The sequence below is a fragment of the Nilaparvata lugens genome, chromosome X, assembly GCF_014356525.2.
Source record: "Nilaparvata lugens isolate BPH chromosome X, ASM1435652v1, whole genome shotgun sequence".
Classification (NCBI taxonomy): Eukaryota; Metazoa; Arthropoda; class Insecta; order Hemiptera; family Delphacidae; genus Nilaparvata; species Nilaparvata lugens.
In genome coordinates, this window is record NC_052518.1 from 70,618,626 (window position 1) to 70,632,073 (window position 13,448).

At 38.1% G+C, this 13,448-nt stretch overlaps 1 protein-coding gene across 1 annotated transcript in view; it reads right to left on the minus strand.

Moving 5' to 3' along the window:
* Positions 1 to 13,448, minus strand: part of LOC111054785 (low-density lipoprotein receptor-related protein 1) — a gene marked incomplete in the record, with an annotated part of 225,889 nt that overhangs the window by 43,794 nt on the left and 168,647 nt on the right. Inside the window, 1 exon segment of the mRNA XM_039442030.1 lies at positions 11,659 to 12,022. Within this exon segment, the coding sequence (XP_039297964.1) occupies positions 11,659 to 12,022 (364 nt within the window).

Below are 13,448 nucleotides of genomic sequence, written 5' to 3' on the forward strand. Positions count from 1 at the left end.
AGAAAACGAAAAACATGCTAGACATAGGTTATTTTCTCGAACAAACTTGTATCGTTCATCAACAGACATATTATAGAATTTTTTGCATACATAGATATTATGATCCATAGATTTACATACAATACACAGTGGTTTAGACTTGACATTCAGGTTAGTAATCTTAGACTGAGTCTGATCATTTGCGACTAATGAAAATCTCTTAGGTTTATTTTCATATGAATGAGAAACTTTAGTTTCAACCTTACTGTTCATTTGAATTGCAATGGAAGGTTGTACGAGTTCGTACGTGCGGCACTTAGCTGTAAGAAATTTCATTCAATCTTGACTCTGATAGAGAGTTCTCAGCCTCACCGTGATTTGACATTGCAATATTATAAGAGATATTTGAGGTTATGGCATTTGTTTACATTTACAGAGCCGATAAGTTGTTCCCACTTCTCAGTGGTGTAGAGAGCACAGAGCTGTTTGTAAGGTGAACAGTCTGTGATACACTTATTGTGAAGGTTAGATACTGTATCAAGATACTGAATGCGTATACAGGCCTTAAACATGAAGATACTGTATCAGACAGGTTCCTGTTGCGTTGCTGGCAGGTGAGTGCGGATCTGCGCCTAGCGTAGACTGGGTGCGTAGAAATCCAACTGGTCTTCACGAGACTGCATAGGCGTGGTTGAGATTGTGTGGTAGATCTGCGCAATAACTGATGTTTGAATTCAAGGTGAATAATTCTTGAAGAACCGTTGCTGTTGCGATAAAACATGCAGTTTATAACTTGTAGATTGTAGGATTGTCACAAGCACAATGCCACAAACGACGAAAATGGCGGATGGCGTCACTCAATACGAACACGAAATTGAGAAAATCGAAATAAATTGAAAGTGAGAACTTCAAGAGATAAGAAGTATTTGGCTTAACACTGAGCACACACGTTCACACAGCTATAGCGAACAAATTTTAAAACGAAACACGAACTATAGAGAACCAGTTCATACACTAGAGAATAGTTTTTTCCTTTTTTCCATAGGCACTTGTACCGAAAATCCGCGACTGTAGGACCAAGTTTGGTAATTCTATGAGAGCTAGGAGGACCGCGAAATTTAGAACTGGTTAACATGTATGAATATATGAGCTGTGTGAAGGTAACAAAAAACGAGAGCTTTTCAGCTATACTTACGAGAGATGGTTGTTTATGGGTCAGCCGAGTGCTGAAGACTGAGGTTGTGGAGAGAGAAGCCTTCTTCTCCAACAGCAATGAGGGTGAAGCGGGGGAAGGGGAACTGCATGAACAATTCTGTCTTTCTCATCTCTCGAGTATTCTTAGCAACAATTATTTGAATGTTTGGGCTGATCATAGCCCAGATGAATAAGTGATTTGTTTTTCTTGACAAGAGTAGCTATTTGAGCAGATGTGAATCAAAGTAGCTATAAAATGAGGAGTCTGGCGCACCAAAGAAAAAAATTCAACCTAACCTAACCTAACCAAGGTCAAAAGTCGAGGTCAAAGTCAAGGTCAAGTTCAAACCTCAAAAAAAAACTTGAAAAAAACTTCAAAAAAATTGATAAGATTCAATGATGAATAATCAAAAATAAATTAAAAGGCCTCCCACCCACTCTGAAGTGTATATATAGTGTGCACAACAGTGGGAGGACCATCAGTGTTCAGTCAAAAGCCATACAAGACACATCTGTTCAGTTCTAGAACCCAGTGTTTCAGCACACAGCCACACACTTCTCTTTGTGAAAAAGTATCCTAGGACACACCGCCGCCATTTTGATCTTCAATTGTATAAAAAAGGTTAGTACACAAATGTTTTTTATTGTATGTTTTGAAAAGAGATGAAGAAATTTGTCTTATTCTACTCATAAAATGGATATGTATTGATTTATATGTTTAACTTATTTTTATTTAGTCTTCAAACCTGTTGAGCTCTATAAACAAAATGTCAGCAGATTAATATGATTTCAATGATTTCAAGTATGTCACCTCATAATGTAAAACATAATATATTTTGTGAATAAGTATGTTTCTGCCTGTGGAGCTCTATGAACAGTAAGTCAATAGATCGATATGATTGTAGACAATAAACTGTGATTAGGTTAGGTCTGCAGAAGTTACTAGTAACTTCTTCCAACCTAACCTTTCAATGATCTCAAGTATGTCACCTCATAATGTAATGCATAATATATTTTGTGAATAAGTATGTTTCTGCCTGTGGAGCTCTATGAACTATATGTCAACAATTGTAGACAATGAATTGTGGTTAGGTTAGGTTGATTTCAAACATTGTTTTTTCTGAACATACCACTATCGTATGATCGGTTCTCAGTAGCATATATAGTAGTAATAATTGTATGCTAAACATCTAGATTGAGTACAAGACATGTCATTCAAGATGACTGTGTCACTCTAGATAATTGCTGTCTACATTGCATCCTATTATTAATCTGCTTGTACATATGTTACAGATGAATAAAGCTACAAGATGCCAGCAGACCAGCAGCTCATCAGGAGAGTTTTGTACGTTGGAGGAGGCATTCAACGACAGCCTTTGGACACTCTACTACAACAACATCTCTTCACCCAACCCAGCAAAGGACTTCCACTCTCTGCTGAACAGCCTGCAGACAAAGATTATTGATGTGATAGGTCAGGACACACGGGTCAATCAAGGTAAACCTGGTGTTGGAGGCTACATACCAATGCAGCCACCTTGATGAGAAGAACATTGAGCAGGAGGAATTTCAGAATGTGGCCTTCAAGACACCAAACTATTCAATATTCAATGTCAACAATCTTGCTGGAATTATCAGGGAGGTGTGCAAGAAGCTGTTGGAAGAAGAGGCCAAGTTCAAGGGCAACTCTAGTGGATGGAGCCTTCACATCATCAATGGTCTCCTCATATGCATCAGCAAGCACAAACCACTTCGAGGATCTTCCTACATTGAACTGTCAGCCAAAATTGCCATGAGAAAAGCCATCATCAATCCAAAGAATAGTGATCAACAATGTTTCAAGTGGGCAATCCTTGCCAAACATGTTGAGGGGCATGATCCTCAATGGATCAATGATAGATATCATCAGCTCGTTGAAAAGTACAGTTTCAATGGAATTTCTTTCCCCACCACCATCAATCAAATTGACCGTTTCGAGAGGGATAATCAAAGTGTAACTGTTAATATATATGGGATGGATTCCAAGTGTATTATTTATCTGAGACGTGTTGCGAAAGAAATGGAGGCAGATCATTTTGATTTGCTACTCCTCCATGACAATGATGGTAGTGAAGCTACCTACCACCATCACTCAGGACAGCAGTGAAGCCACCACCACCACTCAGAACATCAGTGAAGCCACTACCAGCACTCATGAAGAAGAGGAAAATATCAATAGTCACTACTGTTTCATAAAAAACTATGCTAAACTTGTAAGATCTCAGCTCACAAAACATGAAAGAGGGTTAATCATTTGTCATAGATGCTCCACACACTACACCATCAACAATAATGGGGAGCAGAGGATGAGAGATCTTGAGGAGTACTGTGCCAACAACCAGACAGGTAGGATCATCATGCCTCAACTCATGGAAGATGGAAGCCCACCAACAATGAAACTCGAGAAACATTTGAATAAATTCAGAGTACCATTGGTGGCCTATGCAGATTTTAAATGTCTACTGGAGGAGGCCGAGGAAGAGCAGCAATGGATTGGGAAGGCAACCAAAGTGATCCAGCATCACACTGCAATGAGCTACTGCCTCTACTTTGTTAGAGATAAGAACTTATTTCCATCATGGCTGACAATCACCAACCTCATCCCTAAGGAGCCAATTGTCTACAGAGGACCTGATGCACCTGAACACTTCATCAGAACTCTAACCATGCATGCAAGAGATCTAGATGAGGCAATCAATCATCATGAAATAAAGATGCTTCCACTTTTTGAGAGGGAGAAAGCCAGACACAATGCTGCCACCAACTGTGAAGCCTGTGAGAAACCATTCAATGGTGACAAGGTGTATGACCATTGTCATATAACAGGAGTCTACTGGAATGCTCTGTGCAACAAGTGCAATCTTCAAAGATATTGTACAACATTCATCCCTGTTTTTCTTCACAACTCTTCCAATTACAACATTCACTTGATCACACAGCACACCTTGGAACCGATAAAAAGCAGCTGCCTGTCATCCCAAACACATCAGAAAAGTACATATCATTCACCTAACAAATTTCGAAACAACTGCACCTACGATTCATTGATACCTTCAGATTCACACCAGACAGCCTAGACAACCTAGTCACCAACCTTGTCAAGTCTACTGAAGAAGTGTCAACAGTGCTACCACATATTGGTAGAGAATTTGGAGACAAACTGGAATTGGTTTCCAGAAAGGGTGTGTTCCCCTATGAATATTGCAACTTATGGGAGAAACTGAAGGAGACCTCACTATCACCAAAGGGAATGTTTTTCAGCAAGCCAACTGACAGCCACATCAGTGATGAGGCATATGATACCTCAAAACAGATGTTCTCCTTCTGGCCGATGTCTTCGAAAGCTTCAGAGATATGTGCTTGAAAAACTATAACTTGGATTGTGCACACTACTTTACATCACCAGGCTTCTCCTTTGATGTTATGCTAAAGTATACAAAAGTTGAACTAGAACTCTTGACTGACTATGACATGTATAATTATGTTCATTGAATGAGGCATCAGAGGTGGAATAACAACATGCATTCATCGACATGCTGTTGCCAACAATGCCTACACATGAGCACCTGTCGATCCTGAGAAGCCCACATCATATCTCCTGTACACAGATGTGAACAACCTGTATGGCTGGGCGATGTGTCAACCACTCCCATGCTGGAAATTCCAGTGGATGGAGGAATATGAGTTGGAGTGGTGAGCAGAGGTATTGATGGTGTTGGAGATGTTCAAAATATTGGCTACATCTTGGAGGTGGACATTGAGTACCCAGCTGAGCTACACGACTACCACAACAATTTTCCATTCCTAGCTGAGAATAAAAAAAAACACCAAAATCAGGTTCGTTGAGATTGATGACAACTCTAAACAACCATGAATGATATGTATGTCATTACTGCACCCTCAAGCAAGCAGTACAACATGGATTGAAAATCACTAAAGTTCATCGAAGTGTAAGGTTTGAGCAGGAAGACTTCCTAGCACCCTACATCATGCTAAACACCAGACTAAGACAACAGTCAAGGAACGAAATTGAAAAAAATTCTTCAAACTGATGAGCAATGCAGTTTTTGGCAAGACAATGGAGAATGTTTGGATGTGTATGAAAATGGAGCTTGTCAACAATGAGAAACGTCTTAGGAAACTGATTGCCTGACCAACCTACAAGGACTGCATCATCTTTGGCAAGAACATTTGTGCTGTGACACTGCACAAGGAGAAAGTTGAGCTGAACAAACCTATCTACATTGGTTTGATAGTGTTAGACATTAGCAATACCCTTATGTATCAATTCCACTACAATGTGATGAAACTGACATAAGAAGAGAACCTGCAACTGCTTTACCAAGATATGGACAGCTTATTCTACATTGTGAGAACTGAGAACCTCTACAATGACATCATCAAAAACCAGCAACTGAAAGACACCTTTGATACATCTGAGTATCCGACCAACCACCCATGCTATTCAGATACAAACAAGATGGTACTTGGAAAGATCAAGGATGAATATGCCAGCAGAGCTCCTCATGAATATGTAGGTCTATGATCAAAGCTGTATGCCTGCAGATGCTTCACCAAAGATCCAAATCAATTAAAGAGTGATTTGATAAAGGAAGTTAAAGGAGTGAGGAGACCAATACTTGGACAAGAACTGTTGAAATCCCACCCAGTTGCTGAACTGTACATCACCTTTCAGGACTACCTTGACTGTCTCTATGAGAACAAAGACATCTCTAGGAAGCAGGTGATGTTTGGTACCAGGAAGCATCAAATCATGACACTAGTTCAGAAGAAAGAAGCACTAAGCAATGCTGATGAAAAAAGACATATATTGGATGATGGAGTTCATACTTTGGCATTTGGACATCATTCTCTTTCTTGTAAAAGGAGCAATGATGATGATGATGATGACGATGGAGAAGTTGATGAACCATCTGCAAAAAAGCTATGCCAGAGTGATAATGAGTAACACCCAGTACCAACATCAGCCTGCAGTGGAGCAGGCAGACATGTGTGAGTGCTGAGACTGTCTACTAGTAACCAGCAACCAATAGATCATAACTTTGGGGATAAGGACCTGCCTGAACCGTTTGGAACGGCTCAAAATTTATTGGAGACATTGACATACATCTTCCAAGATGCTGAAGTGTCAAGCTGCACCAATCTATGTGAGGGAGCAGTCATCTTGAAATTCATGTTCAGCAGAGGATTTTGTGAAATAAGCGATCGACTAAGAGATTTGTATCACTGGATAGTTGTCGATATATTGGACTGAAATTATCTTTGTGCACTATATATATTTTTATGCATACAGTGTAAATAAACATCAAGTAATACCACAATTGTTGTTCATTTTATTCCATACAACCTTCAACTTCTAGAGTAAGCACAAGGTGTGAGATGAAGCTAGCTTCATATTACATCCTGTACTGTTAGTCATTCAATACAATAGGAAGCATCCTACTCTGATAAACTTATCTTTATGCAGAAAGTTGGTTAATCATGACTTTCAAGATGATTGAGATCAACAACTTGCTATCATCATGCTCTGTTCAACTTGTTGCCTATATAAATGCTAATTAACAAGTTCATATCGCCAGTATGGATAAGGCAGTGATAGCATGAGAGCTGCACAGACAAGCTCCTCAGAATTTTTCCAACAAGAAAGGTTACAGTCAAAGGTCTTGATGACCTCTATCTGGCTGACCTTGTTGAGATGATACCATATGCTCAACAGAACAAAGGTTGCAAGTACATTATTACAATCATAAATTGTCTAAGTAAGCTTGCATTTGCTATACCAATTAGGAATAAGTCAGCTAATGACATTGTTGGGGCATGATGATCCTAGCAGTCTGGTTGTTGGCACAGTAAATAAATAAATAAATAAATAAATGAATAAATGAGTTTATTTGTTTAAAGTGTTAGCTCATACAAAGAGTTGCTCTTACATTAACAATATTTAAACTTTTTACAGTCATGCTATTTAAATAATTGCATACCATATCAATAGATAACACATCAATCGATAATAATACTATTATTTCATTTTAACAGTCTCTAACAAATTTTAAATTTTTACATGCTATTGAAATAATTTATTAACACATCGATAGATAATAATACTAATGTTTCATTTTAACTGTCTATAACAAATTTTTAATTTTTACATGCTATTAAAATAATTGCATAACACATTGATAGATAACACATCAATATAACTATACATAACAATAAGACTATAAAACAAAATTAGTGCAACAAAACAGTCCTAATAACAATAGAAGTGACAACAAAAACAAACAATTGAATATCTGGCATTTCAACTTAAATCTTCAACCTGTTGTGTTCATTATTAATTCCCTAATTCTAACCGCACTTCGTGTATAGCTATATAAATTTTTAATTTTCTCTGAGCTAAAATTTGACAATAGTACCATTAATTGGTCTTCGACATTGACTACATTTTTAATATATTTTTAAGTATATTGCCTCCTTGTGTCTGCATACATAGGGCAGCACACTAAGAAGTGTGACACTGTTTTGTCTTCTCGCAAATTACAGATTGGGCACAATTCAGTGCAGTCTATCAAAATACTTTTATTGTCAACAAATAAATATATTGAAAGTGTGGAAGCTAAACGTAATTGAGTTACACATCTGACCCAGGTATAGACTGTTTGAAGCAGAAGTTGTTCGCCTAGAGTTAAGTCAGGGTTCAACATTCTATATGCCAGGCATGAGACCGATTCTAATGCTCTCATTCTGTCTGCTTCGTGAAGAGCAATAGCGTGCTTGGAAATGACTTCCCACATTTTACTCTCAATTTTGGGGTTTATTGTACTGTCAATACCAAGAAAATTAAACTGCGTAGATGCGACGACAGCGATTTGTTCGTTTAATTGATGCACCCAGTTGAACTTGTTTTTATCCAGCAAGCGCTGGTTGTTATATGAGGTATATATTTGTACCAGTCTCCTGAAGCATATTTTTGGGTACCTATGATTTGGCATTTTCATTAACTTGATAAGCCATATCAAGTTTCTGTAGAATATTATATTTGCCATCATAATTCTTCCTGATTCAAGCCATACTGCCCAACTAGCCATTCTTCTATTCAGAAGGAGAAGCCTCTTGAAAAAGTGAAGTTGTATCTTCTCAATCTGCTCGAGACAGCTCAGTCCCCAGACTTCAGAGCCATAAATAACCATCGGTAAAACTACTGCGCTGAATAGTTTCACTTTCCTGTACCATGTAACCGATCAAGCTCAGCTTAAAACATTCATCATAGTGGCCGTCTAGCCCTTCATATCGTTGATGCCCAGTTCCCTCCAAAGCGACCAGATGAGCTGAACTCTATACCTAAATACTTGTAGTTCTTGGCTATTTCTATTTCCCCGCCTGAGTAATGGAAAGGCCTCAATCTTCTCATTCACCACTTGTGGAACGGAACTATCTTAATTTTGAAAAATTTATTTTCAACTTCAGCTCACTGCAATAATTCTTCGGACATCTCAATTTATTTCTCATGTCGGGGATGCTATCAGCTAGTAAAACGATATCGTCCTCAAAGAGGAGGGTAAAAATATCAGTTTCCTCATTGACAGGGATGCCATGCAAACCTCTGCTTCTGAAATAGGTGTCTATATTGTATAGGTACAGGGAGAACAAAAGTGGACTGACTGAGTCACCCTGCCAGACACCTTTCTCAACTGGGACTGTATGACCGCCTATCACTAACCCAGCATCACTGTACAGCTCACTCAAAAGCCTCACTATTTTACTGCTTATTCTGAGGCTTCCCAGTTTATGCCAAAGGTGGTAGTGGGGGACAGAGTCAAGCACAGCCTCAAAATCGACAAATAATGCGAACAGGACATTTTTCTTGTGTTCTACTTGCTGGTATATTATTGAGTTTAATGTAAATATATTATCTATACAGCCTCTATTTTTTCGAAATCCGCATTGGCCTTCCGGGAGAATTTTTCCAACTTCTATTCAACTCATCAACCGATTTTCTATGATTTTCGTAAATATCTTCATCAAAGAATTTATCGAAGTGATTATCCTCTAATTGCTAGGCTCTTTTGGGTCGCCTTTCTTGTGCAACATGATAATGAGTATTTTCGACCAATTAGTTGGGAATTTTTCCTTCATAAAAATGCAATTTAACAGCTTTAATATATATTCTTTCCATCTATCCGGGAGAGCTTTATAGAATTCGTAACTGATTCCATCAGGCATGATGATCCTAGCAGTCTGGTTGTTGGCACAGTACTCCTCATGATCTCTCATCCTCTGCTCCCCATTATTGTTGATGGTGTAGTGTGTGAAGATCCTTGAAGTGGTTTGTGCTTGCTGATGCATATGAGAAGACCATCAATGATGAGAAGGCTCCATCCACTAGAGTTGCCCTTGAACGTGGCCTCTTCTTCCAACAGCTTCTTGCACACCTCCCTGATAATTCCAGCAAGATTGTTGACATTGAATATTGAATAGTTTGGTGTCTTGAAGGCCACATTCTGAAATTCCTCCTGCTCAATGTTCTTCTCATCAAGGTGGCTGCATTGGTATGTAGCCTCCAACACCAGGTTTACCTTGATTGACCCGTGTGTCCTGACCTATCACATCAATAATCTTTGTCTGCAGGCTGTACAGCAGAGAGTGGAAGTCCTTTGCTGGGTTGGGTGAAGAGATGTTGTTGTAGAAGAGTGTCCAAAGGCTGTTGTTGAACGCCTCCTCCAACGTACAAAACTCTCCTGATGAGCTGCTGGTCTGCTGGCATCTTGTAGCTTTATTCATCTGTAACATATGTACAAGCAGATTAATAATAGGATGAAATGTAGACAGCAATTATCTAGAGTGACACAGTCATCTTGAATGACATGTCTTGTACTCAATCTAGATGTTTAGCATACAATTATTACTAGTATATATGCTACTGAGAACCAATCATACGATGGTGGTATGTTCAGAAAAAACAATGTTTGAAATCTACCCAACCTAACCACAATTCATTGTCTACAATTGTTGACATATTGTTCATAGAGCTCCACAGGCAGAAACATACTTATTCACAAAATATATTATGCAATACATTATGAGGTGACATACTTGAAATCATTGAAAGGTTAGGTTGGAAGAAGTTACTAGTAACTTCTGCAGACCTAACCTAATCACAGTTCATTGTCTACAATCATATCGATCTATTGACTTATTGTTCATATAGCTCCACAGGCAGAAACATACTTATTCACAAAATATATTATGCTTTATATTATGAGGTGACATACTTGAAATCATTGAAATCATATGAATCTGCTGACATTTTGTTTATAGAGCTCAACAGGTATGAAGACTAAATAATAATAAGTTAAACATATAAATCAATACATATCCATTTTATGAGTAGAATAAGACAAATTTCTTTATCTCTTTTCAAAACATACAATAAAAAACATTTGTGTACTAACCTTTTTTATACAATTTAAGATCAAAATGGCGGCAATGTGTCCTAGGATACTTTTTCACAAAGAGAAGTGTGTGGCTGTGTGCTGAAACACTGGGTTCTAGAACTGAACAGATGTGTCTTGTATGGCTCTTGACTGAACACTGATGGTCCTCCCACTGTTGTGCACACTATATATATACTTCAGAGTGGGTGGGAGGCCTTTTAATTTATTTTTGATTATTCATCATTGAATTTCATTAATTTTTTTTCAAGTTTTTTTTGAAGTTTTTGAAGTTTTGAACTTGACCTTGACTTTGACCTTGACCTTTGACCTTGGTTAGGTTAGGTTTGTTGGGTTAGGTTGAGTTGAATTCTTTTTTCTTTGGTGCGCCAGACTCCTCATTTTATAGCTACTAATCAATAATCAACCCCAAATGTGTTTGTTTGAAGTGCTTTCAGCTGACCTCACCAAAAAGAGCAAAATGTTTTCTTTAAAATATAATTTCATAGTTTTGTTGAATACACTCAAGTTGGTTGTTTTCCTCAGCTGATTTTGGGAATAAGCGGGGAAATAACTTGCTAAATGAAGATGCAGTGGTCCACCTTCAAGACGCGCCTGCTCAAACAAAAATCTAGTTTTAGAATAAACTGGAATCAGGAATATTGTATTAGTGAAACAGTTCAAATGTTTTTCGAGGTTGGGCAGCAATTGATTGAGATTTAATTTAATTAACACAATTAATATAGTAGTTACTACGTTATTACTGGGCACAGCGTATGTGCCATACCAAGTTGAACAGGACGAAACAGTACGGTACATACAGTTTGTGTGCCATCCGAGCTGTGGGTATTCAAAGTCTAAAACGTTTTCCAATCTCTAGCGAAGATTGACGGTGATTCAACATGTGTTCCGTTCGATAGCTAACGGTGTATAATGCAAGTTTCAATAAAATAAAAAGTTTGTAAATTTTGAAATTAATCATTATTTCCCTCACCAGTGAAATGTGGTGGACAAGCGCAAGTGGAATTGTACAAACATGTGCCTCCATTGTAGCAGTGCAGTTGACAAGTGGACCCAGTAGCTGGACCCACAGAAGGCGGCAAGGGAGTCTCACATCTTGGCCCCGTGAACGAGGGCAGACAGAAGCAGCTGAGTTTGTGCGCGTCTGGACTCGACTTCAGATCCACTCTTACATGACAGAAGCCGCCGTTCAGGCAATAGCGAGAGCAGTGGTAACGTTCGCAGCGTGGTCCATGGAACAGCGGGTGACATTCGCAGCGAGCGTGGCCCAATGAGTCCGTCTTGCAAACGCCAGCATGGCAGTCCAGGTTACATGTTTTTGATGGCAAGCAAGCCACCTAAAACATCATCAATACCTCCATTACTGACAATTTCTTTCAGTCTCAATGAAATAAATGATTTCCAGATTTGATTTAAGTACATAGCTTCATAGTTCCGGTGTGTTACATTCTGGTAGAATTAAAGTATTATTCCTTGGATATTAAATTTTATCAGGCTTGAATTTTAAAAACACTTATAAATTGAAAATTTATATACTAATAGTAAGTGAATTTTCACTTTATAAGTGCTAAGATTATGATGTTGATTAAATAAACAATCATTCTTTGTCTGAGTTTGAATGAGACGTTTTATTCCTATCTACTTAACTGGTGCCGAAACCAAAATATTATCTAGTATTTTTAGTTGAAGTTAATAGGAATTTTCGGATAGATTTTGAAAATGCCAAGGAGGAAAAAGGAAATTGCATCAAATATTGAAATTACCGGGAAAGAACCACCACTTATGGACGTGAAATGTCTCATGAATTTGATCGGATCAATTCAGGAGTTCCAAGGAGAGGTAAAAGAACTTAGTCTATTCTTGGAGAGAATGGATGCCATCCATTCTCAAATTATTGACAGCAATTTTGATGAATTAACAACTACAAACCTGCATTCGTTTTTCTTGTCTAGAATAAGTACATCAATTATGGTTGATTTGGGAGTATCGTTCAGTTCATCTTGGGAGGATGTTAAAAAAGCCCTTAAAGAACGTTATGCAGGTGCAAGGAAATCAGTCTCTGCAATGGCAATGAGAGTGTTGGAATTGAATCGTGATTTGGGAGAGTCAATTGGTAGTTTTGCCAATCGGTTATCGCAATTGGTTAAAGAATTGAAATCGAAAGTTTTAGATTCGTGTAATACTAAAGAGGAAGGGGTATGGAGAAATAAAATCTATGAAGAGTTATCAATGGAAGTTTTGTTAAGAGCAGCTTCGGAGCGAGTATGTACGAGTGTGAAAATTGCAAAACCTCAGTCTTTAGAAGAGACTATTCAAATTGTCAAAGATGAGGAGTCTTATTGGAAAGAAGCTAGTCATAGACACTCAAATTGGAGAGTGGTTGAGAATAAGAGAAGATATTCACTTAATAGTAGAACCTCTCCTGTTTATGGTAACAGATCGAACCAGAAATGGAGAACTGATGTAAAGGGATTGGTTACTAATGGGAAAGGAAATAGAAAGGAAAGAGAAGGGAAATTAGCACGAAACGAGTGTTGGGAGTGTAGGGAAGAAGGGCATTTTGCCAGAGAATGTCCTTACATTTATAGAAAGGAAGTTACCCCAAAAAAGAATTTTGGAAGAAGAGAAGTCAATGCTTTGAGGAGGAAGGAAAATCGCAAAAAAAATTTGGAAGGTAGTTCTGATGGAGAGAGTTTAACTCACTCCTCAGATAGTGAAAATAGCTGTTACCGTTATGAAAGTCAATATCGAGAGAAAAATGAA